The sequence below is a fragment of the Delphinapterus leucas genome, chromosome 20 (assembly GCF_059928025.1).
Source record: "Delphinapterus leucas isolate spDelLeu-1000000601 "Yukka" chromosome 20, BTC_Dleu_Yukka2, whole genome shotgun sequence".
Classification (NCBI taxonomy): domain Eukaryota; kingdom Metazoa; phylum Chordata; class Mammalia; order Artiodactyla; family Monodontidae; genus Delphinapterus; species Delphinapterus leucas.
In genome coordinates, this window is record NC_143148.1 from 9,032,541 (window position 1) to 9,060,513 (window position 27,973).

General features: G+C 53.8%; 2 protein-coding genes and 1 non-coding gene across 3 annotated transcripts; 2 read left to right on the forward strand and 1 right to left on the reverse strand.

Annotated features, from left to right (window-relative positions):
• The first annotated feature begins 2,548 nt into the window (after positions 1-2,548).
• TRNAD-GUC (transfer RNA aspartic acid (anticodon GUC)) lies at positions 2,549-2,621 on the forward strand. The gene has a single exon. It is a non-coding gene; the product is annotated as a tRNA-Asp (tRNA).
• A 5,964-nt stretch (positions 2,622-8,585) lies between these two features.
• Positions 8,586-10,977, forward strand: TMEM160 (transmembrane protein 160). The gene is made up of 3 exons (XM_022585276.3): positions 8,586-8,841; positions 9,986-10,078; positions 10,624-10,977. Exons 1-3 carry the CDS (start codon positions 8,634-8,636, stop codon positions 10,887-10,889), a joined length of 567 nt encoding a protein of 188 aa, XP_022440984.1. The 5' UTR covers positions 8,586-8,633; the 3' UTR covers positions 10,890-10,977.
• Positions 10,944-26,576, reverse strand: NPAS1 (neuronal PAS domain protein 1). Its single transcript, XM_022585277.3, has 11 exons — positions 26,227-26,576; positions 25,589-25,824; positions 18,818-18,891; positions 18,467-18,556; positions 16,501-16,675; positions 14,982-15,097; positions 14,665-14,822; positions 13,943-14,049; positions 13,344-13,491; positions 12,195-12,289; positions 10,944-11,675 (listed from the first exon to the last, which is right to left on the reverse strand). Exons 1-11 carry the CDS (start codon positions 26,346-26,348, stop codon positions 11,212-11,214), a joined length of 1,785 nt encoding a protein of 594 aa, XP_022440985.1. The 5' UTR covers positions 26,349-26,576; the 3' UTR covers positions 10,944-11,211.
• Positions 26,577-27,973: the final 1,397 nt, after the last annotated feature.

The window sequence follows — 27,973 nt, forward strand, 5'->3', positions numbered from 1 at the left end:
GCAAACATCCAGGAAGCCATAGGGAACAGAAGAGCTCAGGGGGCAATGGGAAGGGCCCCAGCCACTCCCTGCGGCTTGGCCTGCCCTGACATTTCTGCTTTCAGAAGGACGTTTCTTGGGAAATAGGTGAAGATGGGCAAAGGATACAAACTTCCGGTTAGAAGATGAATGCACTGTGGGGATCTAATGAGTACAGGTAACAGTACTCTCTTGTATACTTGAAAGTTGCTAAGACAGTAGATCTTGTAACTTTTTTCTTTACCATGCCACGCAGCTGGCAGGATCTTAGCTCTCCCACCAGGGACTGAACGCGCACCCTCGGCAGTGAAAGCACAGAAAAACAGATCTTAAATGTTCTCAACACGCACTGAAAAAAATGGTACCCGTGTGAAGTGAGGGATGTGTTAGCTAACATTATATTGGGAAACGCATTTTGCAATATATATGTATATCGAATCAACACACTGTGCATCTTAAACCCGATCTTATAATTATATCTCAATAAAGCTGGGAGAAACCCAAAATGACATTTCTCCTCTCTCCCACCCCCCACCCCAGGTTACAAAAGCAATCTTTTTTTTTTTTTTTTTTTATTTATTGGGTCTTCATTGCTGCACGTGAGCTTTCTCTAGTTGGCGGCGAGTGGGAGCTACTCTTCGTGAGGTGCACGGGCTTCTCATTGTGGTGGCTTCTCTTGTTGTGGAGCATGGGCTCTAGGCGCGCAGGCTTCAGTAGCTGTGGCACACAGGCTCAGTAGTTGTGGCTCACAGGCTCTAGAGCGCAGGCTCAGTAGTTGTGGCGCACGGACTTAGTTGCTCCATGGCATGTGGGATCTTCCTGGAGCAGGGCTCGAACCCGTGTTTTTGTTTTTTTTTTTCCTGTATGCGGGCCGCTCACTGTTGCGGCCTCTCCCGTTGCGGAGCACAGGCTCCGGACGCGCAGGCTCAGCGGCCATGGCTCACGGGCCCAGCCGCTCCGCGGCACGTGGGAACCTCCCGGACCAGGGCATGAACCTGTGTCCCCTGCACTGGCAGGTGGACTCTCAACCACTGCGCCACCAGGGAAGCCCCGGCAGGCGGATTCTTAACCACTGCACCACCAGGGAAGTCCCCAAAGCAATCTTAATGGTAAATTTTTTTGGAAAACTCCCTCCTCCCCCCAAAAAAATGGGAAGAAGAAAATAAGTATTACCCAGAATCTCATAAAGCAAGTTATTCAGACTGTTGTCACAGGGACACCTTGTTCCCTCACATGTAAAACCCTCACAACCCATAGCCTTCTCTTCCCTGGATTCACATGTTCACTTTCTGGAGTACATCCTTGAAACCATTTTTACAAGGAAGAGAATACCTGGGTGTGGGGACGATAAAAAGTGGAGAGGTGTTATTTAGTCAAGAAAACTGCTATATACCAGCAATAACCAACCAGGAAATTAACAGAAAATCAGATAACCTTCCCAAGAGCGATAAAAAAAACTAGAAAGTATCTCGGAAGTAACTTAATGAAGAACACACAAGGACTTTCTGGAGGTGTCAAATACTCCGGACAGAGTTAATTTTATTCAAAAAGCCCACTGCAGTAGAGAGAATGCTCTGAGCTCCGAAATCTGCAAGCGGGAATTCCCCGGCGGTCCAGTGGTTAAGACTCCGCTCTTTCACTGCCAAGGGTCCAGGTTCAATCCCTGGTCGGGGAACTAAGATCCCGCAAGCTGCGTGGTGCAGCCAAAAAACAAACAAAATCTGCAAGCATCTTAAAAATCAGACAGAAAAAGACATTGCTTATCTAGGGTAAGAGGGCTTCGCAGTCAACGGGAAGTTGCCTAGATGAGGAAAAGTAACCATGGTGGTTTGCAAGACACACAGGAAGTGTGTCTTCCTGGGGTCAGTGCGTTCTCAGGAGAAGCTGACGAGGAGGCATGTCCCACTTTTCAGTCCTTCGGAGAAGAGGGAAGCTATAGTTGAGGGCCTGGGGGGAGGAGACAAGCCAGACTTAAGTTTGCATAGAGCAAAACAGAGGGTGAGAGATGGGCCGTGAACACCTGGTTGGACAAAATGTTGAAATCTTATTCAAGGACAACCTGAATAAATGCCTTCTTTGTGGTTTTCACAACTTGGCATTGTAATTCCCCTCCACACTCTGAAATGTCCTGCCTGCCACCAAAGCTGATCGTTTATCTCCTTGGTTCATTGGGTTCGTTGTTGTGTCCGTGGGTGTTGGAACAGTCCCTGACATCTAGTCAGTTCCTTTTTTAAAAAAAAAAAATATATATGTATATATATATATATATACACATATATATATATGTGTATATATATATTTATTTATTTATTTGGTTGTACCAGGCCTTAGTTGCGGCAGGCAGTCTCCTTAGTTGTGGCATGTGAACTCTTAGTTGCAGCATGCATGTGGGATCTCATTCCCTGACCAGGGATCAAACCCAGGCCCCCTGCATTGGGAGCACGGAGTCTTATCCACTGCACCACCAGGGAAATCCCCATCTAGTCAGTTCTTGATAAAAATATATTCTTTAAAAAAATGTTTAGGGAATTCCCTGGTGGTCCAGTGGTTAGGACTCTGCACTGTCACTGCCGAGGGCCTAGGTTCAATCCCTGGTCAGGGAAATAAAATCCCACAAGCTGCGTGGCACGGCCAAAAAAAAAAAAAATTAAAAATGGAGATATAATTGACCTATAACACTGTATAAGTTTCTATTGTAACTGTGATGATTTGACACACATTGATCCATACATACAATTACCACTGCAGTATGATTACCACTGCAGTGTTGGAGCACCTCCATCGCATCACATAATTATATTTTCTTTTCTTGTGATGAATAAAAATATATTCACTGTAAAAGGATACCAATGCCTGATCTCACCCTCCGATCCGCAGGTCCTGACTATGTTGCTCCAAGATGGGGCTGGAGCATTAATGTTTTTCTTAAAGCTCCCGATTGATCCGTTTTAGAACCACTGATGGAATCACAAGTGCAGAGGCAGCTGGCCAGCTCTGTCTCTGTACAGAGGATTTGTTTTCTCTGCAATGACCCTTTAATCTTTTTTTTTCTTCTCTCCTTTCTCATCTGCCTAAAACCATTCATCAGCCAAAAATGTGAAAAATGTGTTTCAAATATTTTCAGTTCCCATTTAAGCCCATTTAATGCTTAACATTCATTGCCAGCAGGCAGACTATTAGTACAGCCCGTTTGAATTCCCTCCCCAAGTTTAACCCCCCAACCTGCCTCTCCCTCCGTAAAATCCAAGCTCTTCCCAGTAGGAGAGGAAGGAGCAGAGGTCAACAGGGGCCTGGCCTAGCCGGCCTTGCAGCCATGGTTCTGGAGGGTGATGGAAAGCTGTGGAAGATCTTCACCCTCATAGGAGGGTTTAAGCTGGGGAGAAACATCATTTGATGCTCATTTAAAACCTCTTCCGGGGACTTCCCTGGTGGTCCAGTGATTAAGACTCCGTGCTCCCAGTGCTGGGGGCTGGGTTCAATCCCCGGTCCTGGAACTAGATCCGGCATGTCACAACTAAAAGATCCCGCATGCCGCAACTAAAAGATCCCACATGCCGCAACAAACCTCCCAGACGTGGCAATGAAGATCCCACGTGCTGCGACTAAGACCCGGTGCAGCCAGATTAATTAATTAAAAAATCTTCCACCTGCTAAGTCCGTTTTCCACTGAGCCCTCAGCACCACATTCGAAAGACATACATCAGATCATGCTACAACCCAGCTCAAAATCTCCCACTGGCTCCCATCACGAACTATGGCCCACCAGACTCCAATAACACACCCCTGCCCCCCATTCTCTCTCTGACGTTCTCTCCTCCCAATCTCCCCATTGCTTAGTTCTGCTCTAACCATACTGGCCTCCTGGCTATTTCCCCAGCGTGTCAAGCACACTCCGGCCTCAGGGCCTTTGCACTTGCTATCCTCTCTGACTGGAGCACCCTGCCTCATGACCTCATGGCTGACTCCTTCTTGTTACTCAGATTACTACTCACATGTCACATCCTCAAAACTTAGTGATTTAAAACAATAAATGTATTATCACACATAGTTTCTGTGGGTCAGGAATCCTACAGGAGTGGCTTAGCTGGGTGGTTCTAGCTCGGGGTCTCCCATGACCTTGGGTTGGGGCTGGAGATCATCCAAAGAATTGACAGGGACTGGAGGGTCCACTTCCAAGGAGGTTCACTTGTGTGGCTGGCAAGCTGTTGCTGGTTGTTGGCTAGGGCCTCAGTTCCTCTCCACGTGGGCCTCTCCGCAAAGATGCTTGAGTGTCCTCACAATGTGGCAGCCAGTTTCCCACAGAAAAGGTGATTCAAGAGACCAAGGTGGAAGTTGTAATGTCTTTTGGGATCCAGCCTTGAAAGTCACATTCTGTCACTTCCACAGCATTCTGTCAGTCACACAGAGCAGTCCTGATTGGATGTGGCAAGAGACTATACAGGGGACTTCCCTGGTGGTCCAGTGGTTAAGACTCTCCGCTCCCAATGCAGGGGGCCCAGGTTCGATCCCTGGTCAGGGAACTAGATCTTGCACGTGGCAACGAAGATCCCGCGTGCTGCAGCTAAGACCTGGTGCAGCCAAATAAATTAAAATACAAAACAAAACAGGGACTTCCCTGGTGGCACAGTGGTTAAGAATCAATCTTCCAATGCAGGGGACACAGGTTCAAGCCCTGGTCCAGGAAGATACCACATGCTACAGAGCAGCTAAGCCCACGCGCCACAACTACTGAGCCTGCGCTCTAGAGCCTGTGAGCCACAACTACTGAGCCCATATGCCACAACTACTGAAGCCCACATGCCTAGATCCCATGCTCCGCAACAAGAGAAACCACTGCAGTGAGAAGCCCGCGTACCGCAACAAAGAGTAGCCCCTGCTCGCCACAACTAGAGAAAGCCTGCACACAGCAACGAAGACCCAATGCAGTCATAAATAAATAAATAAATTAATTAATTAATTAAAAACAAAACAAACAAAGAAGGACTATACAAAGTGTGAAGATCACTGGATCATCTTAGAGGCTGGCAGCCACACTGTCTCATTTTCTAGCTCATCACCTTGACTTATTTTCTTCATGGATTTGACACTACCTGAAATTACATTAATTATTCCTTTGTCTCCCTTCCCCAGTAGTGTCATGCCCATAGGGGCTGGGACAGTTTTCTATTTTGTTCACTGCTATATCCTCAGTTTCTCAAACAGAGGTTGGTACATAGTAGGTAATCAATAAATATTTGCTGAATTAATAAATGGAGAATCTACTTTAGGGGAGGTCTTTAGATCATTGAATGAGCTTTTTTTCAGGTGTCCAGGTGAAAGATAACAAGGGTTTGGACTAGGGAAGGATTGGAGAGAAATAGATAGGTATTGATATGGTAACCTGTCCTCTTGCAAGTTTCTGATCTCTCCCTGCTACAATCCATCCTCCAAAGAGAGGCAGAGTGATTTTCTTAACAGATAAATTGAACATTGTCTGTTCCCTCCATAGCGCCATAGCTCCCTAGTGCACAGGATCAGGAATTAAAGGTGACCCAGGAGCTAAATGGGGTGATTTTGGAGGGTTAAGATTATCGATGCCTTGCTCTGGTTGGGGTTAAGGACAGCAGAGAGCTGCTTTTCTGGATTCAAAAGATCTCTACACACTCTAGGTCATCTCAGACAATATAATTATCACAGCTGCCCACAAGAAACTAAGGAAACTCTCTCATGGTGGTAAATAATCGTCATTTATTTTATTGTTATATTCAGTTTCCTACACTCACAGGAATCTTTCCTGGGCCCCCGATTCTTTCTGCAAGTCTCTGATCATGCTTTACCTGGTCCATGCCTACTCATAGTTCCAGTTTCAACTTAGGCACCCCCTGCTGACCCCACATGCAAGCAGGGTTAGTTACCTTATCTGGACTCCTCTAGTGTCCCAGACTTTCCCTAGAATTTACTTATTTAGCATATTTATTGCTTATTTTCTGCCTTCCCCTCTAGAGCAGGGGTCTGCAACCCCCGGGCCATGGACTGGTATCGGTCGGTGGCCTGGTAGGAACAGGGACGCACAGCAGGAGGTGAGCAGTGAGTGAGCAAAGCTTCATCTGCCGCTCCTCGTCGCTCACATTACCACCTGGACCACCCCTCCCGCCCCCCTGCGGAAAACAGGTCTTCCATGAAACTGGTCCCTGGTGCCAAAAATGTTGGGGATCACTGTTCTAGAATGTAAGCTCCATGAAAGCAAGGAACTTTCCAATCCATGAACATGGTATATACATGTCCATTTATTTAGATCTTCTTTAATGTGTCTCAACAGTATCTTGTGGTTTTCAGTATAGAAATCTTGCACATCTTTTGTTAAATTTATTCCTAAGTATTTTTTTAAGATTTTTTTTGATGTGGACCATTTTTTTAAAGTCTTTATTGCATTTGTTACAATATTGCTTCTGTTTTATGTTTTGGTTTTTTGGCTGCGAGGCATGTGGGATCTTAACTCCCCAACCAGGGATTAAACCTGCACCCCCTGCATTGGAAGGTGAAGTCTTAACCACTGGACCACCAGGGAAGTCCCAGTATTTTTGTTTTTGATGCTAATTGTAAAGGGAATTATTTTAAATCTCACTTTATAATTGTTTCCTGTAAGTATATTAACATAAGACTGATTTTTGTATATTGATCATGTATCTTGCAGCCTTGCTAAATTCATTTATTGGTTTCAGTAGTTATTTCGATTCCTTAGAATTTTCTATATAAACAATCACATCACAGGAATTCTCTGGTAGTACAGTGGTTAGGACTCCATGCTTTCACTGCTGAGGGCCCAGGTTCAGTCCCTGGTCAGAGAACTAAGATCCCACAAGACGAGCATCCAAAAAAAAAAAAAAATTACATCACATGTAAATATTGACAGTTTTACTTCTTCCATCTGATCTTTATGCCCTTTATTGCTTTTTCTTGACTTATTGCACTAGCTAGGATCTCCAATATAATTTCGATCAGAAGTGGTGGGAGTGGAAATCCTTGATTTATTTCAATCTTAAGGGAAAAGTAGTAAATATTTTACAACTAAGAATGATGCTGGTTGTAGGTTTTTTTGTAGATGCCCTTTATCAGATTGAGGAAGTTCAGGGCAGAGAATTTTATCTGTTCACTGATTTATACCAAATTTGTAGCATAATGCTGTCAGAGAGCAATTTCTCAGTAAACACTTGTTAAATGAATGAATGCGTATAAGATGCATGGCACAGTGGCTAGTAATTTGGCGTTGGACTTTAATTAACTGTGTGATTTAGGGCAACTAATTTAACCTCTCCTCTTCCTTCTCTGTGAAATGGGGATAATAATGGTATATATTACCTAGGGTTGAGGATTTAATGAGAGTATCCATGTAAAGGAAGAGCACAGTGTCTGACATGGTTAGTGCTCAACAAACTAACTTTTATTACCTCACTTCTCTGAGCCTTATGTTTTTTTTCCCTCTGTAAAAGAGGGAATGTTCTAATCCTTAACTCCTAGGGTTATAATAGGGTTAAATGACATTATGCACATAATGTGCCTAGCACAATTCCTGGCACAGAGGAAGTCATTAATAAATGTTTGCTATTATTATTTACCAAGTCCCCTACCTATATTGAATGGAGGGACATGGAGACCTGTTCTTCAAGGACCCAGTCCACTGGAAACTCACAGCCTGATAGCAGGGACAGATAAGTATAGAAATCATTACAACACAGTGTAATAAGGGCATATATAAAGCCATCTGTGGACCCAGAGGCAGAAGCTGGCTGCTGAAATCTGACAGTTAAATCAGGTCCCTCTCAACTCAGACATTGGCTTAGACCTAAAAGGAAACAATTGTTTATAGCAGGAAAAATTGGAAACAATCTAGGGCTTGGGATAACTTGTGGTACGTCCTTATAATGTATCAGTGTGAAGCTTTAAACTTGCTGTGGAACAGGGGATGGGAACTGGCTGGGGGCACCGGATGTGAATTACTTTTCATTAGACCACTTTGTAACTTGCATCTTGTACCATGTTCAAAATAAATAAAAATTTTAAAAGAAAAAAAAATTATGCTATGGAAAAATATTCAGTGCCACCGGTCAATGTTCACGATTGACCGCTACCATATGAAAAAAATTAATTTGTCAAACGACAACTGTTTACACCCGCCTAGAAAAAAGGTGGAATAGGGGTACAACAAAATATTAGCAGTAACCGCTCATTTGGTGGGATTAATGTTGAATTTTACTTTCTCCTCTGGGCTCTCCGAGATTTTGCAAAGTTTCTACATTAAGCACCACGAGTTTTGTTTTGTTTTTTGGCTATTAAAGTTATTAACAAAAACTACAAGTCCCGGTAGACATAGCGCCTCCGACTTCTGAAGACCGGCCTTCCCCCTGCGTAATGAACGCTGGGATTCGAAGTCCAGCCCCAGAAGCAAGGTGGGACGCACGGTACCGGCACAGATGACAGAGGAGGGATCACCGTTATTTCAACCAATGAACAGTGCGCACCGGACCTGAGTGGCATACGCAAAACCAATAGATGAGCGGCTAAGCCTGAGTGACGTGCGCTTCAGCCTACGGGCGGCCCATGGGGTGGTGCGGTGCGCCGCGGCCGTAGGGCGAACCATGGGAGGTGGCTGGTGGTGGGCTCGGGCTGCCCGCCTTGCCCGACTCCGCTTCCGGGGGGCGCTGCTGCCGCCTCCGCGGCCCCGGAGCGGGGGCGCCCGGGGGTCCTTTGCTCCTGGCCACGGCCCCCGCGCTGGGGCTTCGCCGCCCCCAGTGTCCGAGCTGGACCGCGCAGACGCCTGGCTCCTCCGGAAGGCTCATGAGACAGGTCTGGGGCTGTGGCTGGGGTCGGCCCGGATGGGAGAGGGGGATCCGCATAGCCGAGCTGTCCGCGCGCGCGAGTGGAGGATGGTGGTGGGATTTCTGCTGGAAACGGGGCCCGGGCTCAGGGGAGAGAAGGGCTTCCGTGTAAGCGCAGGCTGCAAGAGCGCAGTCTGTCCGCATAGGAGACGGGCTTGTGGATGGGACCGTGGGTCCGGTTTATGGGGTGCAGTAGGGATTGGAGAGTTTGGTCGGGCCAGGACAGGCAGCCTTATCAAACTGCGCTGTCTGGGTCGGAGAGGCTTCCAAAGAGGGCTATGGGCGGGGGAGTTGCCTACAAGAGGGGGCCTCGTTGGAGGGGCCAGTTCAGATTAAAGAGGCGACCACTCTGCGTAAAGCGGGAGCGTGGAGCCCCACAGAAAAGGGAGGAAGTTGCGGATTAGAAGAGGGAACAACCAATAGAAGAAAATCTCTGGGCTGATTGGAGGGCGTGCTGCTCCTGGCTGCAGGGGGCGGGGCCTCATGTGGGCGGTGGGGGTCCGGATTGGAGAGGACTGGTCTTGTAGGTACAGGATGGGGTAGGGGTGGGGGGTTGTAACCCGACTAGTCCCCGTTAGTGCCACACCAAGGACTTGAATGGATGTGAATGACACCAAGGAAGCGCATACCCAGCAGTAGATAGTGAGGTTTCAGAAAACTGAAGGGGGAGGCTGGAGAGAGGCCTGGGGGAGTGTGTGTGTGTGTGGGGGGGGTAACAATTTGTCCGGAGGTCTGAGGAAGAAGTGAGGGGGCACCCCTTGGGGATACACATGTGGGGAGGACGTTGACCAAGATGACCTCTTGGGACCTTCCTGTCCTCAGATTTAGGTTCTGAAATTTTGACCTTAGATCCTCCGCCAGATTCTGCAGACTGTCTTGAATCTTTGGTGTTGCAGAGTTTGGGGTGGGGAGGGGCTCAGAGATGGAGACGAGAGAGGGTTTTGGGGGGATAGGGTTTGGTAGGCGGACCACCAGGACAAGGTGGGGATTTGGGGCCAGACTGGGCGGTGAGATGAAGAGGCGCCCCTCAGTTTGACTGTCTGGGCGGGGGGGGGCTGCAGAGCAGGCTTTGAGCTGATGCGGATTTCTCCGCCCCGCCCCACCCCCTCCAGCCTTCCTCTCCTGGTTCCGCAATGGCCTCCTGGCATCAGGCATCGGGGTCATCTCCTTCATGCAGAGTGATATGGGTCGGGAGGCCGCCTACGGTGAGTGCAGACCCCAGTGTCGCCCCCACCAGGGAGTGGGGCGCTCCCTCCCCCACTGGGGAAGGTAGACTCCTGCCCCATCCCGTCACCCCCCCCAGAGTAAACGTCGCTAGAACCCCTCATTCTTCCCCCACCGGAAGCTGCCTCACCTTCACTTGTGAATGTCCACCTTCTACGCACCCCATCCCTACCTCCTGGGCACTGGACCCACCAGAGGGGGTGGCTCAGGGCAGGGCTGTGGGTCCTCATCCTTTCCAATCTAACTTCTCAACAAAGATGAGGGTCTCTGTCCCAGCCCCACTCCCAGCCTGGTCCTGCCCCTGCCCTTCCGACCTTATCTTTGCTCTCAGACCAACCCCCCACCTCCAAGCCTAGCCACCCCTCCGATTCCTTCTCCTGTCCCCGACCTTGGCTCTGTACTGTCCCTGACCCCTACCCCGCTCTTGAGTGTGCCCCATCCCCTTTCTAACGCCACCTCAGTCCCGTGAATGGCCTGGGTCCCCAGGATCAGCCTCCCTGACGCCGGCCCGCACTCTGTCCCACAGGCTTCTTCTTGTTGGGCGGCCTGTGTGTGGTGTGGGGAGGCGCCTCCTATGTGGTGGGCCTGGCGGCGCTGCGAGGACCCATGCAGCTCTCGTTGGGGGGCGCGGCCGCAGGCGTGGGCGCCGTGCTGGCCGCCGGCCTGCTCTGGGCTTGTGCCGTCGGCCTCTACATGGGCCAGCTGGAGCTGGACGTGGAACTGGTGCCCGAAGACGACGGGACCGCCGCAGCGGAAGGGCCGGACGAGGCGGGCCGGCCGCCACCGGAGTGAGCCGCAGGGCCGCGGCTGCGGGGAACGGCTGGGCACTGGACTGCCAGGGCCCGAGGACCGGGACATTAAAACCTGACCCTTCCCTTGCTCCCGATTCCGAGTGGTGGTTGCTTTTGCGGGGATGCTGAGCGAAGGAGGAGGGTAGGGGCGGAAGGCGCTGGGGGGCACGCGGAGATACCTAAGAAGGAAGAAAAGGAGAGAGGAGCTCCTTGACCCCAGAGAGGAGCCACAGAGCGGGAACAGGCGTTTAATTCACCGGGGCTCAGAGCCCTGGTCCCCACCCATCCCCCAGGTGCGGCCACGTGGGGGGCTGTTCCAGTCCTCAGTCCCCCTTCCGCTGCACCCTGGTGCCCAGGGGCCCCGCGTAGGGCAGGCCCAGCGCGGGGTAGAAGGCCTCGGGGAGGGTGGGGCCCGGGCCCAGCCTCTGCAGGTGCGGGTACATGAGGCCCAGCTCGGCAGGGCCGTAGCGGATGGTGCCAGGTGCGCACAGGCCCCGCACCACGGGGGGCAGGAAGCCAGTGTGCAGGAGGGAAGGTGGGGGGTCCCCAGGAGGCGCCAGGCCCCACGGCCCCACCAGGTCCTGCTTCAGGGCCCCCGCCCGGATGACCGACGTGAACTCGGGCCTCGTTGGGGCCAGGTGGCCGGACGGCTTCTCATCCCCACTGTCCTCCGGGTCTTCAGTCTCCCCCGGGCCAGGCTCCACTTTGATGGGTTTGCCCCGGGGCTGGGGGGCCTTGTCCTCCTGCGGGGGGACGGCCTGCTTTCCTTCCACTGGTGGCTCTGGCTCTGCAAGAGGAAGATTCGGAAGGGCTCCGTGTGTGCACGTCCCCAGCCCTCAGCCTTCCCATCTGTGGAATAGAGCAGCGCCCCGTGGTCAAGACCCGTGGATCTCTGCTGGAGGGGTTTGGTCCCCTTAGGGGACACTTGGCAAAGTCTGGAGGCATTTTTGGTTGTCACAACTGGGGAGGAGGATACTCCTGGATTCTAGTGGGTAGAAGTCAGGGATGCTGCTAAATGCCCTACAATGCATGGGACGGCCACCACCACAAAGCATGACCATGCCCCAGATGTCAGAGGCTCTGGTCTGGACGCAGGCTGTCCTCTGGACGGAAGTTCCATATGTGCACTGGCCACCTATGGCCACCAAGCTCTTCAAACATGGCGAGTACAACTAAGGAAATGGAATTTTAATTTTAATCTTACTGTAAATAGCCACGTGTGAAGCTAGTGGCTTCTGCACCAGACAGCACAGGTCCCAGAGGCCGCTCGGAGCCTCCCAGGGGCTGGGGTGGGAGGTGGGCTCACCTGTGGGTGCTGGCTCCGGGCTGGACGTGTCCTCATGGGCCACGCTGGCCGGAAGCTGGAAGGCATCCAGAGGTATCTGGCCCCCCTCGGCTTGACTGGGACAAGACAGATGGGATTGGGAGCTCAAATCCCGGGCCACCCAGCCTCTGGTGAGGGGAGACTCCCTCCTGCCTGCCAGTCTTGTGAGTGTAGACTTCCCCTCCCGCTCTGAGTGTAGACACTTCCCCCCCCGCCCCCACCCGAGGCACTTAGGACTCATCATTGGACCCCAAACTCCCAAGTTGGCTTCTAGCCCAGCTTGGCCCAGTCTCCCGAGGCCAAAACTTGGCAGCCCGTGGCCGCCTGGATGTCACCACCTAAGTGTCCCCCGGGTACCTCATGCTCATCTGACCTCAGCATCTTTCTTCCAAACCTGCTGCTCCTCTCAGAGGCTCAGACCCAGGCCCCGCAAAGCCAGAGATGGCCAGATGGCCGCCTCCCCTCCTCCACCTGTGCTGCCCGGCATTTCCCAGGACCTGCCCCTGGCCCCCCATCCCTGTCTTGTCCCACAGACCTCCCTGTACATGGCAGCCAGAGTGGTCTTTCCAAGAAGCAGATTTGACTGTGACTCTCTCCAGCCCTAAACCCTTCCCTGGCTCCCCAGTGCCCCCACCACCATCCTAAGCTTCGTCTCTCGAGACTCTATACTCCAGCCCAGAGCACCCCCTGTAGTTCCTCAGATGGGTCCGGCTGTGACCCTGAGCCTTTGCCTGTGCTGTGCCCTCGGCCTGGAACGTCCTTCCCACCTCCAGCTTCTTTCCATTATCTGCTCTGCTCTGTGGTGGCCCTCCCCTGGTAAGAGCCTGCCATGGCTCCCCAGTGCCCCAGAAGCACCCTGGGCCTGAGGCCACTTCATATCTGCCTCTTTCTCCCTGGAAGCGCTTGTCACTCCGCCACCCACCCCTGGCCTCCTGCAAGCTCATTCCTCCTCCAGGCCTTTACTCTCACTGGACCCTATTCCCCTTCATGTTTTCACCACCACTGCCCACATCTGTCCTTTTCTAGAAGCCCTCCCTGAAGAGCCCCCACCCGAAGGTGGGGAGAGCTGGCAGAATCTTCTGGAGGGAGTTCTGAGCTCCCCGTTGGAGAGGAGAGGGGCGCAACCCTCACCTGAGCACGTAGCTGACCCAGAGCACGTGGCGCTCTCCAGGGCTCTTCCCGCTCATGGCCACGGTGGCCACGGACTGTAGCCACACGAAGCCCCCGGCGCGCTGCAGCCAACGGTAGTAACCGGTCATCACCTGGCCCTTGTCCAGCACTGGGCCCAGCCCAGGGGCCGGAGACACCGGAAGGGATGGGGTAGGGGCGGGATGAGGTGAGAGGGGCAGAGAGAGACAGGCAGTGGGAGAGAGGTGGACAGGGAGACGGGCAGAGAGGGGGCAACAGGGAAACAGGAAAGGTGAGACGGTGTGGAGAAGAGAAAGGCAAAGTACAGAGAGGGAGGCAGAGAGAGCCCGAGTCAGAAAGACAGAGCGGTAACCCGGCATCAAGGCCCCTGGATTTTGAAGGGTGGGTCAGAGCTACCCCACGGTTCCCCTTACTCCCCACGCCCCCATCCTGAGCTGTTGCTCAGAGTCTCCTTGCTGCTCTTCCTGTGGTGAGTGGAGCCCCTGGAGGTGGCAGCAGGAGGGACTGTGGTCAGCCCGGGAGAAGGACTTCCAGGGAGTGGGGCAGTGGGGGTGCTCAGGTCTGGGGTGAGGGGTCCTCACGGTCCAGGTGGCTTTGGCGGATCCTGGTTGCATCCTGTCCGTGGACAAACTGGTAGCAGCTGCGGCCCACTAGCTCCGAGGGCCCCAGGTCCATGTGGTCGCTGACTCTGAGGGCAGGGGGCAACAGAGAGGAGGGGAGAAGGGGTCCCAGACCATGGGGTGGGGAGAAAGAGGCAGGGTTGGCTCTGGAATCCCTCAGGGTCCAAACCCTGGCTCTGGAGTGCTCTGGGTCTCAGTTTTTCCCTCTGTAAAATGGGTGGGAGAATATTTAAAATAGTAGTGTCCCTCCTCGGGCAGCTATGGGCATTCAAGCAGACGGCACTCCTGGGTGTGGGGTGGCTCGGCCACCCGGCGCTCGGTGCTTGGAGACCAATTCGCTATTTAATTTCCCCCCACTGCGTCGTGCGGGAGAGTGGATGAGAGATGAGAGGCCGGAGAGGCAGAGAGAAATAGGATCAGGGAAGGGCGGAGCTCTGCTGAAGGGAGGGCCTGGGTCTCTCGGAATCGAGCACAGCCCCGCCTCCATCCCAGAGGCCCCGCCCCAGGCCCCGCCCTAGACCCCGCCTTCACTCCCTCTTCCAGCTCGCCCTCCGCGGCTTTCCCTCCTCCCGCGGCTCCCCAGGGCCCCGCCCCCACCCCCGCCCCCGAGCTCCTCTGACTTCCTGCCTACCCCCCTCTCCCGTGCGACCCCATCCTCCCACCTCAGCCCCCAACCCCGGTACCTGCTCTCACAAGCAAGGATGGTGAGACCCAGGCTGAGTCGGAAGACGATCATGTGTCCGTGCAGCGGCAGCTCAGCCAGTGGGGCCGGGGGCAACGTGTGGCCAAGGGCCACAAGGCCCAGGGCGCGGGCCCGAAGGCGACCGGTCACATGGATGACCTGCAGGTGGCAGGCGCGATCGGAGGAGGGCAAGGCGGGGCCAGTGGGGCGGGAGGACTAGGGGGGCCCGTGGACAGAGCTGGCGTGAATACAGGCGCTCTCCTTGGGCCAGGGAGGGGACCCGGGAGTCAGAGGCTGGGGCGGAGAGCTCACACCCACCTTGTACCCTGAGGCCTTGACGTGCAGCCCCCTCTTGGTGAGGGTGGATTTCATGCGGATGAAGAAGGAGCGCTCCTGGACCCGGGAGGAGGGGGGCACCTCGATGGGGCTGGCCTCTGGGACGAAGAGTGAAGGAAGGTTATGGAGTCCTGAAGAGGACACACACGGGCCACCCCTGCCCTCTACAGAGCTATCCAGACACAGGGTCATGGCCACAGTCACACAGACGCACCTACTGGGTTCTACAAGCCCACTGACATCCTACATCAACCTCCCCTCCCAGCAGCACCCAGCCTGGTCTTTCTAAAGCTCAGATCTGACCCCATCCCTCCTCTGCTCTGAACCTGCCATGGCTCCCTAGTACCCTTGGGGGAAAGCCCAGCTCCTCCTCACCATGGCCTAAAACTTTGGCAAGAACTGCCTCCTGCTGACATCATCTCTAGCCACAACCTCCAGGTCTCAGATCAGACATCTCCTCCAGGAAGTCCTCCCTGACCCCCAGGCTGGGTCAGCTGCCCCTCCGGGGTCTCCTACCCCAGCCCTGCCCACTCTGAGTCATCACTGCCTGGGGACAGGGTCAGTCTCCCCCACTGGACTGTGAGCCCCGGGAGGGTGGGGCTGGGGCTCTCGTCACCACTGTGTCCCCAGCCCTGGCCAACCGAGGGCTGAGCACAGAGTGGGGGCTTGGGCTATAGCAACAAATAAGCCACACAAATACAGATTATTCTATAAACCCTGTGAAATTGTCTTATAAATATGCTCACACCCAGATGACCCTGTGCCTCAAACTGAGGTGTAAATATAATCACGCCCCCTAACAGTCCCACATGTGTCACAAACATCTCCCCAAGCTTGCAAGCACTGCTGATAGCTCAGATGGTTTGGGTATTAAGCAAACTCCATATAAGAAAAGCCTATTTATGAGAAAGATAACCTCAGTCCCCCAATATCTCAGAGCTAAAAGGGTAATCTCCAACACCCTCCCCAAAATGGAGTGGAATTTTCCACTGGAGAGGAGTAGAAGCACAGGCGCTGGAGTCAGACAAGCCTGGGCTGGAGTCCAGCTCAATCACTTACAGCTGACCTGGGACACAACCTCTCTATGCTGTGCCCCAGGTTCCTCCTCTATAAAATGGAGATAGTCATAGCTCCTGCTTTGTGGGCTTGTGGTTAGGATTTAATAAAATTATGTACTTAAAGGCAGGGCACGTGTAAATGCCCAATAAGCACACGTTGTTATTATTATTTACCAAAGCCTGGTTCCATCTGTCACCCACAGGCACCCACCTCCACTCTGCAGCCAGAGGGGTCTTTCTAAAGCTCAAATCTTGGGGATCCAGGCAATCTTAGGGAGCCACGTCTCGCTACCTCAATTTAGACTCTGATTCATTTTACAAAAACTTGCTTGCAATACTCTAACAAGAGTGTTTTTGTATAAAGGAGACATAGTTGGATACATTGTACCCATCATCCCCTAAGCTACCCTCAGGCCTCTTTCTTTGGGGATGCTGAGAATTACCGATCTCAGGGGTTTCCGCAAGCGAGGAGGACGAGGACGAGGAGGAGGAAGAGGAGGGGACGGAGGGCGGGGTGGGGGGTCCGGGGGTCGGGGCCCGCAACCCCAGTTGCTCCAGCACCTCGGAGTGGTCCCCCGGATGAATGTAGTCGAAGAGGCTGCTGCCCGTCAGCTCCACCTGCCGGCGAAGGAGGGGAATGCAGGGGGCGGGTGAGGTGCGCGCGCAGTCACTCGCCCTCCTGTTCTGCCACAGGCTCACTCGCCAGCAAGCAGGTGTGTGTTTTTATTAGAAAATATATATATATATTTAAACCATTTTAAAGGAGGATAAAAACTTAGGCGCTTCCCGTGCCCTCCCACTTCAAACCCAGAGATTATTAAGGATTTTCTGCCCCTGCCTACAGTATAAAGAAGCTGTGTATGTGGTTGGGATGGGGGTGTCGTAAGCCTTCATATACGCAGCTCTTGCTTACTCACTCACCCCCATACAGCAAACAACTGCACCCTGAAATGACTCACAGGATGGAAATCAGGACACAAGCAGTGGAATGGCTTTCAAACTCTTTAAAGAGTTAGAACCTTTTAATTAGACAGACTTTACATTCAATTCATCCCTCAAATCTCTCACAGTAGTGCCCTTACCTCCACACCTTCCCAGTCCCCGCACCCATCTTCTCCCTGCTGTGTTTCTGTCCCAGCGTCCTCACTGGTCTTCTGGCCTTCAGTCCCCACGTACATACCCCTCCCTAAGTTACTCCCCTGACCATGGCCCTCCTCCTCTCAGAAACCTCCCATGGGACTTCCCTGGTGGCACAGTGGTTAAGAATCCGCCTGCCAATGCAGGGGATACGGGTTTGAGCCCTGGTCCTGGAAGATCCCACATGCCGTGGAGCAACTAAACCCGTGCACCACAACTACTGAGCCTGTGCTCTAGAGCCCGCGAGCCACAACTACTGAGCCCACAACTACAGAAGCCCATGCACCTACAGCCCGTGCTCCGCAACAAGTGAAGCCACCGCAATGAGAAGCCTGCGCACCGCAACGAAGAGTATCCTGCTCACCACGACTAGAGAAAGCCCGCGCGCAGCTACGGAAAGCCAACGCAGCCAAAAATAAAAATAAATAAAGTAAAATTTAAAAAAAAGAAAAGAAACCTCCCATGGCTCCCACTGCCCCTGGGCTTGGGGTCACATGCTTCCCTCTATCCCTCATTAAACACCCCCCCCCACACACACACCAGCTTTGAGCCTTTCCCCCCACTCTTCCTCCCTCCCTTCCTCTTGTCCATATTCTCCCTTCAGGGTCTTCCTCCTCCAGGAACCTCCAACAACTCACTGAAGAGCTGCTCACGAAGGCCAAATACCAATGCACTGAATTTTCTAAATTTACCATTTGTCAAAATCTTTGTAACAATGATAAAAGTTGACAGCAATTTGTACTGATTGCATTGGCAAGGCCTAAGACGCTGCACGGAGACAAGACTCCAGGGCTGGGGGCTTTTGGCTTCTCTTTGCCCTCCTTTTACCTTTCAGCCACCAGCTGCAGGAGCTGGAACAGAAACAGTGGGTTGAAATAAAGGCAAAATGAAAACTAGTCAACGAAAATGCCACAGAAAATCTTCCCAGCTGGAAACCCCAAGCCCTTCCGGTACGAATTGCTGTAATCCTTTAAAAGTGTTAAGAATAAACAAGTTTTGGTAAATACGGTACAGTTGGCAACCCCTCATAGGCAAATTTAGCTTTCTGCTATTTTGCTCTCTCCAAATCGACCTCTTACTTTAATAACCCTCCTCTGCCTGGGAGGAGGAGCCATGTTAGGTGCCATGTGGGGTTCCAAGGAACACACTTTGGGAACCAAAGATCCAGTCCTTTTGTTTTTTCATGCTGGGATGGTGAGGCCAGGAGAGAGGAGGGCCGGCAAGGGAGATGGCAGCTGAGCCAGTCCAGGCAGGCTGCTGCGGGCCCCTTACCTGTGAGAGACCCAGATAAATGGAGACTGTCTCTGAGATGTAGAGGAACTTCCCTTCCTGGTTCAAGGCAAACACGAAGCCGTCCAGGGACTAGAGTGGGGAGAGATGGGGTCGGGGAGAGGAGGGCCTGGCATCTGTAAGAGGTTCTGAAATCTGGATCTCCGCCTGGGATGGATTATTCTGGGGTAAGGCGCTTCAGTGGCCCTGGGGGGAGCAGGAGGGGGAGCCTGAGCATTCTGCCTCCCAGTTCTGGGGCTCCCCTGCGGGACTGATGCTGGAGAAAAGGGTGCGGTTCTCCCGAGACGGCCACCAGGTGGCAGCAAGGAGCAGCAGACAGGGAAGGGGCCTCACCTGCAGGATGTGTCCTCCCAGGTGCTGCTCGAAGACTTCGGAGACCAGCGCCACGGGGCCCCTGCGGCCTGGGGCTGGGGGAAGAGCGAGGGGTGAGGCCAGGGCCTGTTGGCCCTATGAAGAATCGAATAGGTGGTGTGAAATAAAGAAGCACGAGGGGTTTCCCTGGTGGCACAGTGGTTAAGAATCCGCCTGCCAATGCAGGGGACATGGGTTCGAGTCCAGGTCCAGGAAGATCCCACATGCCGTGGAGCAACTAAGCCCATGCGCCACAACTACTGAGCCTGCGCTCTAGAGCCCGCGAGCCACAACTATTGAGCCCACGTGCCACAACTACTGAAGCCTGCGCCCCTAGAGCCTGTGCTCCGCAACAAGAGAAGACACCGCAATGAGAAGCCCGTGCACCGCAACGAAGACTAGCCCCCCGCTCGCCGCAACTGAAGAAAGCCCACGTGCAGCAACAAAGACCCAACGCAGCCAAAATATTTTATTTATTTATTTTAAATAAATAAATAAATAAATGAAAGAAGCAGCATGGGGAAAGGCCTGTTGAAGGAGGAGGGGGTGTTTGAGCTCAGACCTGAAGGGTGAGAAGGAGGCAGATAGGAGACAGAAAAGGAGACAGAGAGACAGAGAAAGAGACATTGAGAGACAAAGACAGACAAATAGATGGACAGAGAGATATAAGGAAATAGAGAAAGAAATAAGGGCGTTACAACTCAACAACAAAAGGATGAACAACGCAATTCAAAAATGCGCAAAGGATTTGAACAGATATTCTTCCAAAGAAGATGCACAAATGGCCGATAAGCACATGAAAAGATGTTCAACATCATTAGTCATTAGCAAAATGCAAATCAAAACCACAGTGAGAGATCACTTCACACCCGCTAGGATGGTTCGAATTTTTTTTTAAATAGAAAATAAGTGTTGGCGAGGATGTGGAGAAATTGGAACCCCCGTGCATTGCTGGTGAGAATGTGAAACGATGTGCCACTCTGGAAAATAGTTTGGCAATTCCTCAATAAGTCAAACATAGAATTACCATATAACCCAGCAATTCCACTCCTAGGTATACACCCCAAAGAATTGAAAACAGGTGCTCTAACAAATACTTGTACATGAATGTTCATAGCAGCATTACTCCTAATAGCCAAAAGGTGGAAACAACCCAAATGTCCATTAACTGATGAATGGATAAATAAAATGTGCTATATTCATAGAATGGAAGATTATTCATCCATAAAAAGAAATGGAGTACCGATCCATGCTACGACGTGAATGAACTTTGAAAACATTATGCTAAGTGAAAGAAGCTGAACACAGAGGCTACACAGTGTAGGATTCAATTTATATGAAACGTTCAGAAGAGGCAAACCCAGAGATGGAAGGCAGATCAGTGGTTGCCAGGGGCTGGGGGAAGGGGTAGGAGGAATGGGGAGGGACTGCTAATGGGACAGGGTTTTGGAGGGTGATGAAAATGTTTTGGAACTAGATAGAAGGGCTGGTTGTACAACATTGTGAACATGCTAAGTGCCACCCAATTGCACACTGTAAAACGGTGAATTTCATGTTATATAAATTTTACCCCAATGAAATTTTTTTTAAAAGAGAGAGGGGTAGAGACATATATAGACACAGAGAAACTGAGACAGAGATAGGTAAAGACAGAGAGACATAAAGAGATGGAGGGACAGAGGGAAACATGTACAGAGACAGATACAGAGAAAGTGGCAGGAAGACAGAGATGGAGAAGTAGACAGAAAACAGAGACACAGGCCGACCCATCCCCCACAGTGAGGAGTAGAGGGCTCCAGACATCCATGCTGGGCGTGGGCAGAGGCCCTGTGTTCCTGGACTCTGTTCCCACCCAGGATGCCCTCCCTGACCCTGCAGAGAACAACCCCCGCAAGGGGTCCCTGCCCAGATTGGGGAGCCAGTGACCTCGAGGGTCCCCAGGCACCTGGCCTGCAGGGCCGAGGGTCCAGTTCTGGTGTTAAGCCCCAGGGCTGTTCCTCCCTGGCTGTGTGCCCTGGGACCAGTGCCTTCACTTCTCTGTGCCTCAGTTTCCTCCTCTGTCAGGTGGGTTTGCTAACGAGCTGATCTCACAGGGGTGTTGAGCATTCAGTTGGCTTAGGGAAATGAAAGGGCCTACCAGGCGCCCGCATGCAGCAGGTGCTCTGAAACAGAGCTGGGATCAGTATTAATAGCGTGATTACTATTGTTATTTCCAGACCATCAAAACACCAGGCGGCGAAACGCCACCCCCTCCTCCCGAATCAGGACGCAGCTCCCAAGCCCCGCCCCCAGCCCCTTAATGTTTGGTCTCGCCTCCTCTCCCAGGAGCACCCCCAGCATCCCCACGGCTGTTCACACCCTTTTTCCACCCCCGCCTGGAACTCCAGGAACAGTAACGGGGGGGGGTGTGATGGGGACCCCTCCCCCGAGATGCAGCGGGAACCAGCCGGGTGACAGGCGGGAACAATGCCGCCTGCTAATTGTCGCAATTTTCCCCTGTCATTTTTGCTAATTCCTTCATTTTCCCTCTCACAGGATCAGCCCAGGTCAGACTGAACGGCTGCAATTAACAGCCTTAATGGGCACGTCGGGAGGGGGGTGTGTATAGGGGGAGGGCTCAGCCACTTGCTGTTCCCTCATCCTTTCCCCGGCCTCTGTCCCCATCCCTGACTGATGTGTCTTATTACCCCCGGCCTCCCCCTGCCCCAAATCCACCAACTCCCTAACTCCTCTCTCTGTGTTTCCTCCTCTCTCCCACAAATACCTCAACTCCTGTGTCCGCCAGATTCAGCTGTGGGCCCTTCCCTACTCTCAGATCTGCCCCCTCCTCACATCCGGACCCCAACCATCATTCGCTCATTCAACAAACATTTGCTGAGTTTCTTATCAGAGCCTGCCTCTGCTGGAACAAAACTGCCCCAGCTGTCATCTTCCCCCACACACAGAGGGGGCGCTGAGGGGCCGAGGGGAGAAGCCAAGACTTCTCCCAGGGGTCCCCCTCCACCTCCCATTCTCAACTGCCCTGAGGGATTTGCTGCCCTGGGCTAGGGCAACTAATGAAGGGCTGGGACTTCATTAGCTTTGGAAGTCTGGGAGAGGGAGCCCCCTGCCATAATCAGAGTGCCTTGCTCCCTGGGAGCAGGCCTGAGGACTGGAGTGGGTACATTTCTGGCTGTACTTTCCTCAGCTGCATCTGTGAAATTGGTCTAGGGCTGGAGCTGAATGGGTTCATGCATGCAAATGGCACACAGCCAGGTACACAATAGGTGAGTCCTGCACTATTCTTATCAGAATAAGCTCTACTTCGGGCACCTCTACCTTTTGGGGAGGCTTCCTTACCATCCACCTTGACCCTCGCTTTCTCCCACACCTTCACCCATATTCTGCAAGTCCTGAGGCTGGACCCTCACTGCATCACCTGAATCCTACCACCTCTCACCCCACTGCCTCCACCCTGGTCTAGCTGCCCCACCTCCCGCCTGGACGACTGCACTTGCCTCCTCACTGGGCTCCCAGCTTCTGCCCTCACATCCATCACCTCTGTAACTCCCATCTCACTCGGGGTAACAGCCAAAGTCCTCACCACGGCCTGAGAGGCCCTGCAGGACCTGGCCCCTGACCCGCTGACCACTTCCTGCCTCACTTACTCCTCTCTGGAGCCCCTGACCTCATAACTGTGACCTGCATGTAGCAAGCTGATTGCTGCCTGCCTCAGGGCCTTTGTACTTGCTGTTCCCTCTGCCTGGAAAACTCTCCTCCCAGCTTTTCTCCTAGCTTTTGCTCCCTCACCTCCTTCCAGTCTCAGCTCAAAGGTCACTTAGAGAGGCCGTGCCTGACCTGTGAGTTGTGATGTCCCCCCTCCTCCCCTCACGCAGTTCTATAGTCACCCAAGAAATACTTAGTGACCCCTTACTGTGCCCCAGGCACTATTCTAGGCTCAGCACACAAGGTGCTGTGGGGGAGAAACACAATAAACAACAGAAATAAAAAATATATAGTATTAGATATGATTAGTACTATGGAAAGAAATAAGGCAGGAAAGGAAGATAGGACATGCTGGGAGCAGGGGGTTGTCTTTTCTTTTTAAGCACCACTATATGCCACGTGCTATTCTCTCTCTCTCTTTTTTTAAAGTCTTTATTGAATTTGCCACAATATTGCTTCTGTTTTATGTTTTGTTTTTTTGGCCCTGGGCATGCGGGATCTTAGCTCCCTGACCAGGGATCAAACCTGCACCCCCTACACTGGAGGGAGAAGTCTTAACCACTGGACCACCAGGGAAGTCCCAGGGTTGTCATTTTTAATAGTGGTCAGGGAAGGCTTGACTGAAAAGCTCACATTCTAAGGGAAGGGAGTTCCTGGTGGAAGCCCAGCAAGTGCAAAGGCCCTGAGGTGGGAACAGGCTTCTCTGAACAGCAAGGTGGCCCATGTGGGGGAGGGGGTTGAAGAGGCCAGAGGGGTGGAAAGGTGATATCAAGGAGGTGGGGGGCAAGGGACCTACCGTGTCAGGTGTGTAGGCCCACCTTTGAGGGCAGGGACTTTGTCCTGTTCCCTGCTGTGTCCCCAGCACCTAGAACTGTGCATGGCACAGGGAAGGTATTCATTGGGCATTTGTTGAATGAATGACAAACACTGATAGGAGATCAAGGCTGTCTCCTCCCCAGACTTAGAGCCCCCTGGCTAGACTTCAACATCTGTCATCCCATTTCACTGATGGTAGAGTAAGGCCCAGAGAGAGGCCGAGACCTGCAACATAGGACCCATCCCTGGAGACCCACAAGCATGCCAAGGATGGTGGTTGAGAAGGTGGGCTCTGGAGCCAGGCCACTTGAGTCTGAATCTCAGCTGGGCCCCTTCTCAGTTGTGTGACCTTGGGCAAAGAGCTTCACGTCTCTGGGTCTCAGTTTTCCCCTTCTGTAAAATGGGAACATAGCATTGCCTCCCTCCGAAGATTTTTGAGAGGATTAGCCAGTGAATTTGGATGCAGCACTCAACACCGTGTCTGACTGGTACGTTACTGCTATTATTTTTGAGGAGAACGCGGGAGCCCCCTCCTTTACAGAGAGCTTGAGGCAGAATGCTTTGCTCTCTGACGGCAGCGAATTCACTGTCCTCAGTTTTCCCATCTGAACTATTGAAGCAGGTGCTTGGCCTCTTGTTGGGGTCCCGGGAGAGCAGGAAATGCTCCCAATTTCTTAATTTTGTGGGTACAGCGGGAGTCCACGCAGTTCCTCCCCCGCACACTGTCCTGCCCCTCCCCCTTCCCACGTACAGGCAGGGAGGTTGCTGAGGTCAGTGGTCTTGAATCAGCCATCCCGGCAAGCACGGAGGGGGGAGGCCGGACGCCGGTGAGGCTCTCTCAGCGTCTTCCCCCTTTCTCTCCCCGGGGCTTGGGGACAATAGACAAGATGTTTATCCCCCGCCGGCGCACATGTTGTTCGCGGTAATGACAGTAATCAGTGGCGCTAACGCCGCATTCTCTCCGCGCCAGTCAATTCGCCTAATTACCGCCCGGGAAGCCGGATTATTTAAATTTAAATGGTGATTTATTGCGAGTTTAATCCATGCTATTTTCTCTCCCCCCTCCCCCCTGAGACCAGGGCAGGAGGGGAATTGGAGCCCCTCCAACCCCACCTTAAGGACAACCCTTCGGGGGGGGGGGGTGGAGGTAGCCTAGGGTGCCCTGTCCCTGTCACCTGCGACCTCAGATGAAGACGATTCTCTCTCTTCTAGTAATAAAAGTAATAAAACATAAAATAGAAGTAATAACAATAACATAACACTTCTATATAATGAAGTCTGAATAATAATGAAAGTAGATATCTATCTATATATCTGTGTTTTACATATTCTATATTTTAACATATTATTGATTGCATTTCGTTATTGTGTCTTGGCCAGTAGGATGTCAGCCTGTCCAGGGCAGGCACTTTTATGCAGCTTGTTTTCTGCTGGATCTCCAGGGCTCAGAACCGTAGCAGGCACACAGTAGATGGTCAATAAACCTGCAGGTAACCATTGATAACAGTGCTTGCTAGACATTGATCGTTTACTCTGTGCCAGGTGTGTTTAGGGTCTTTACACATACACATATTACCTGGTAGATCTTCTTCTCTTCTCAGCCCTGCGGGTGGGGGTGGGGCTTCATCATGATTCCCATTTCACAAGTGAGGCACAGAGAGGTGAGGTGACCTGCCCAGGGTCACAACGGTGGGGAGTGGCTGAGTGGGGACAGGGACCCCCGTCTTTCTGAAGCTCGCCATCTTACCTGCCATATTATCCTGTCTCCCTCCCGCATCCCAAACTGGGAATTCAGACTCTAGAGGTTCCCTCTGGGGTCCCTCAGGTCTGAGTGCGGGAGTTTCTTGCCCATTAGTGGATAGGAGGCCCAGGCTGGGTCTCCCCTGTCCCGCCCATGGCGCTGTGATAATCTCCTTTGTGATAATAATGATTCATTTTCCCTGATAACAATAAGAGCATTAACTGGTTGTATGATCCAGTGTGGCCAGGCCCGTGATTAGGCCAGAATTCATGAAATCGTCCCTACCTGGTGAGCCCGTTTTAGAGATGAGTAAACTGAGGCTTGGACAGTTGAAGCCGCCTGATAGGAACACACAAAAGGTCTGACTCCAAATCCTGTACTCCCTCAGGGTGCAGGACCTGGGAGAGAGCTGGTGCGCACCCTCAGATACCGGGTGCCCTGCACCGGGGGAGCGCGCCTGGACCCCCCCACCCCCGCGCATGCGCACTCACCTAGGCCAGCCTGCGGCCCCGCGGACCTCAAACCCCAGGGTGGCGCCCCGAGAGCGGCGAAGCGGCGCAGGCGGAGGTAGGTGACGCTGAGGCGCACGATGGACGCCTTGTCCAGCTGGCTGGAGATGGCTCCGGGCAGCGGGAGGAGCTTGGCCAGCTCGAAGAACTCCAGGTTCTCCTTTCCGCGCCGCGAGCGCGCCGCGTTACGGGACTTCTCTTTGCGCTGCGCCTGCAGGCTGGGCGGGCGGCGCGGAGGGGGCGTCAGCGGGACCCGGGGACTCAGGGGTCTGGGGTTGAGGGACGAGCCTCGCCTCTTGGGGCCTCGGGAACAGGACGGGATGTTGAAAGTGGATTCAACACTCCCGAGGTGGGGCAGAGCCTGAGTGTGACTTCTACACCCGGCCGTGGAGCAGAACCTGGGGTGTAAATTCTGGGGGAAGGAGGAGGAAGAGGAGGGAGATAAGAATGTTGGGTAGGAATTCCGAAGAAGGGGGCTAGGAACAGAACGCCAGGTGTGTGGGGTGGGTGTTACAGAAGAAATTCTGGCCCGAGGGGGCGGGGCAGAAGGCGAGTGTGAATCCTCCCGGGACACCGCCTTGGGGGCGGGACCACAGCCCGAGGGGCGGAGCTTTGCTCACCAGGGTCCGGGCGGGGTCTTGACCACGAACCCTGGCAGAAAGTCCCAAGGGACGCTGCCGCCGCGACCTCCCCCGCACCTGACCTCGCCTCCACCGCCACTGCTGGGGTAGGGGGCCGCCATCTCCGCGGAGACCCGCTCAGGCGGGCTCAGAGCAGCCTGCGGAACTCGAGAGCCGCGTCTCCTGCAGCGGGAAGGAGCGGGAGGCAGCGCTCAGCGCCCGAGGGGGCAGGTGGGGCACCTGCTAGGGAAACCGAGGTCCGCGTGGGGCGCAGGGTCCCAGCAAGGAGCTGCGGCTAGATGCTGCCTCAGTTTCCCCTCCCTGGGGGCCCCGCTACACAGTCCGCAGCTCTCACCGCGCCGGGCTCTGGGAGAAGCTCAGGACGAGGACGTGCCCCGCCGCCGCCTCCCCCGCGCCGCCCGCTAGAGCGCCCGCCTCACGCCCGCGCCGGGCCGGCTCCCGCATACCAATAGGCGCACGCGGCGCGCATACGGATCCGACCGGCCCGCGCGCTGCGTGCCAAGCATGCCCAAGCCGGGAGGGGGGCGGGCGCCTCGCCCGGGCCCGGGCGCGCCCGGCTGCAGCCCCCAGAGCCCTCTGCCCCGGGGAATCCGCCCCCAGAAGCCCATCCCAGGAGTCCGGTTCCTTGCATCTGCCGTGCGCCTATTTCCCGGGCTGGGCTAAGGAGGTAGCGGGGACAGAGGGCAGGGACCCCACCCTATGCTCTGCCCAAGGACCACCCCCAGCCCCTCGGGGTGATGCCACGTGTCTGGGCAGCCAAATCTCCGCAACCACAACTTCCTCCCTGAAGGCCCGGACGTGCGAGCCTCAACCCCAGATGCAGTGGCCAGAGCCTCAGCCAGAGGACGCCCCCAGGATGGACCAGACACTCGGGGCCCAAGTGTCCTAGTATCCAGATCCCCCAGAACAAGGAACGTGTTGAATTCGGTCTTCATTCCTCCAGGACTAGGCATTCAGGATCCACCCCCGCTCCCCATATCCACACCAGCCCCAAGCTTCCCCAACCAAGTGTCCCGATGCCCTAGACCTTGGCGTCCAGATCCCCCAGCCCCCTATTTCTCCAGGACCCAACATCTGTGCGCCCCCTCCCTCAGCCTCGGGATACAGGCGTTCCGATGCCCTAGCTCCCAGCACACTGGAGTTCCGGTCCCCTTTTCTTCCAGGACCCAGGAGTTCCCTGTCCTCTCATGCCAGCCCCCAGGCGTTCCCTACCCGCAGTACCCACAGCCTCGTTACCTGGCCACGGGTCAGGCTCCGGGCACGGCGTGGGGCCGGCCGGGCGGCGCAGCAGAGGAGAGGCCCCATAGACCCCGGGGCGGGCCGGGCTCGGCGAGTCGCGCGGGCTGTGGCGCTAGGCTCTCAGCGCCCACCGAGGCCTCGCAGACTTCGAGATGCGGGGACAGCGCTGGCGGGAGGGGGCGGGGCCTGCTGGAGCCCCGCCCACAGACTCTCCGCCCTTGGGTCCAGCCCAGCTCCAGCCGCTCTGGCCTTTTCCGTGGTAGGGGTTTCCAAGCAAGGGAGTCCCGGGCTGCTCTGGTGTCCGAGTCCCCTCACCCCACCGGAACGAGAACGTCGAAGTCAGCTTTCCCACCCCGAGAGAAGAACACCAGAGTCCGGGCACCATCTCTATACTCCACTGGGAGGGACTATCATCCCATCTTCCCCAAGAGAACCCGGCACCCCGGCAGCCCCTCGGGATAAGGCGGGCACCTTGCACCTGAGTCTC

Bases quoted from the DNA above. Each gene is read 5' to 3' on its own strand.
- NPAS1 (XM_022585277.3), bottom strand. From the start codon at position 26,348: ATGGCGGCCCCCTACCCCAGCAGTGGCGGTGGAGGCGAGGTCAGGTGC. The intron at 14,823-14,981 runs GTGGGTGTGAGC...TGCCACCTGCAG, and splicing joins TCAAGGCCTCAGGGTACAAG to GTCATCCATGTGACCGGTCG. The intron at 12,290-13,343 runs GTGAGGGTTGCG...GTCTTGTCCCAG, and splicing joins TGGGTCAGCTACGTGCTCAG to TCAAGCCGAGGGGGGCCAGA.
- TMEM160 (XM_022585276.3), top strand. From the start codon at position 8,634: ATGGGAGGTGGCTGGTGGTGGGCTCGGGCTGCCCGCCTTGCCCGACTC. The intron at 8,842-9,985 runs GTCTGGGGCTGT...CACCCCCTCCAG, and splicing joins CCGGAAGGCTCATGAGACAG to CCTTCCTCTCCTGGTTCCGC. The intron at 10,079-10,623 runs GTGAGTGCAGAC...TCTGTCCCACAG, and splicing joins GGGTCGGGAGGCCGCCTACG to GCTTCTTCTTGTTGGGCGGC.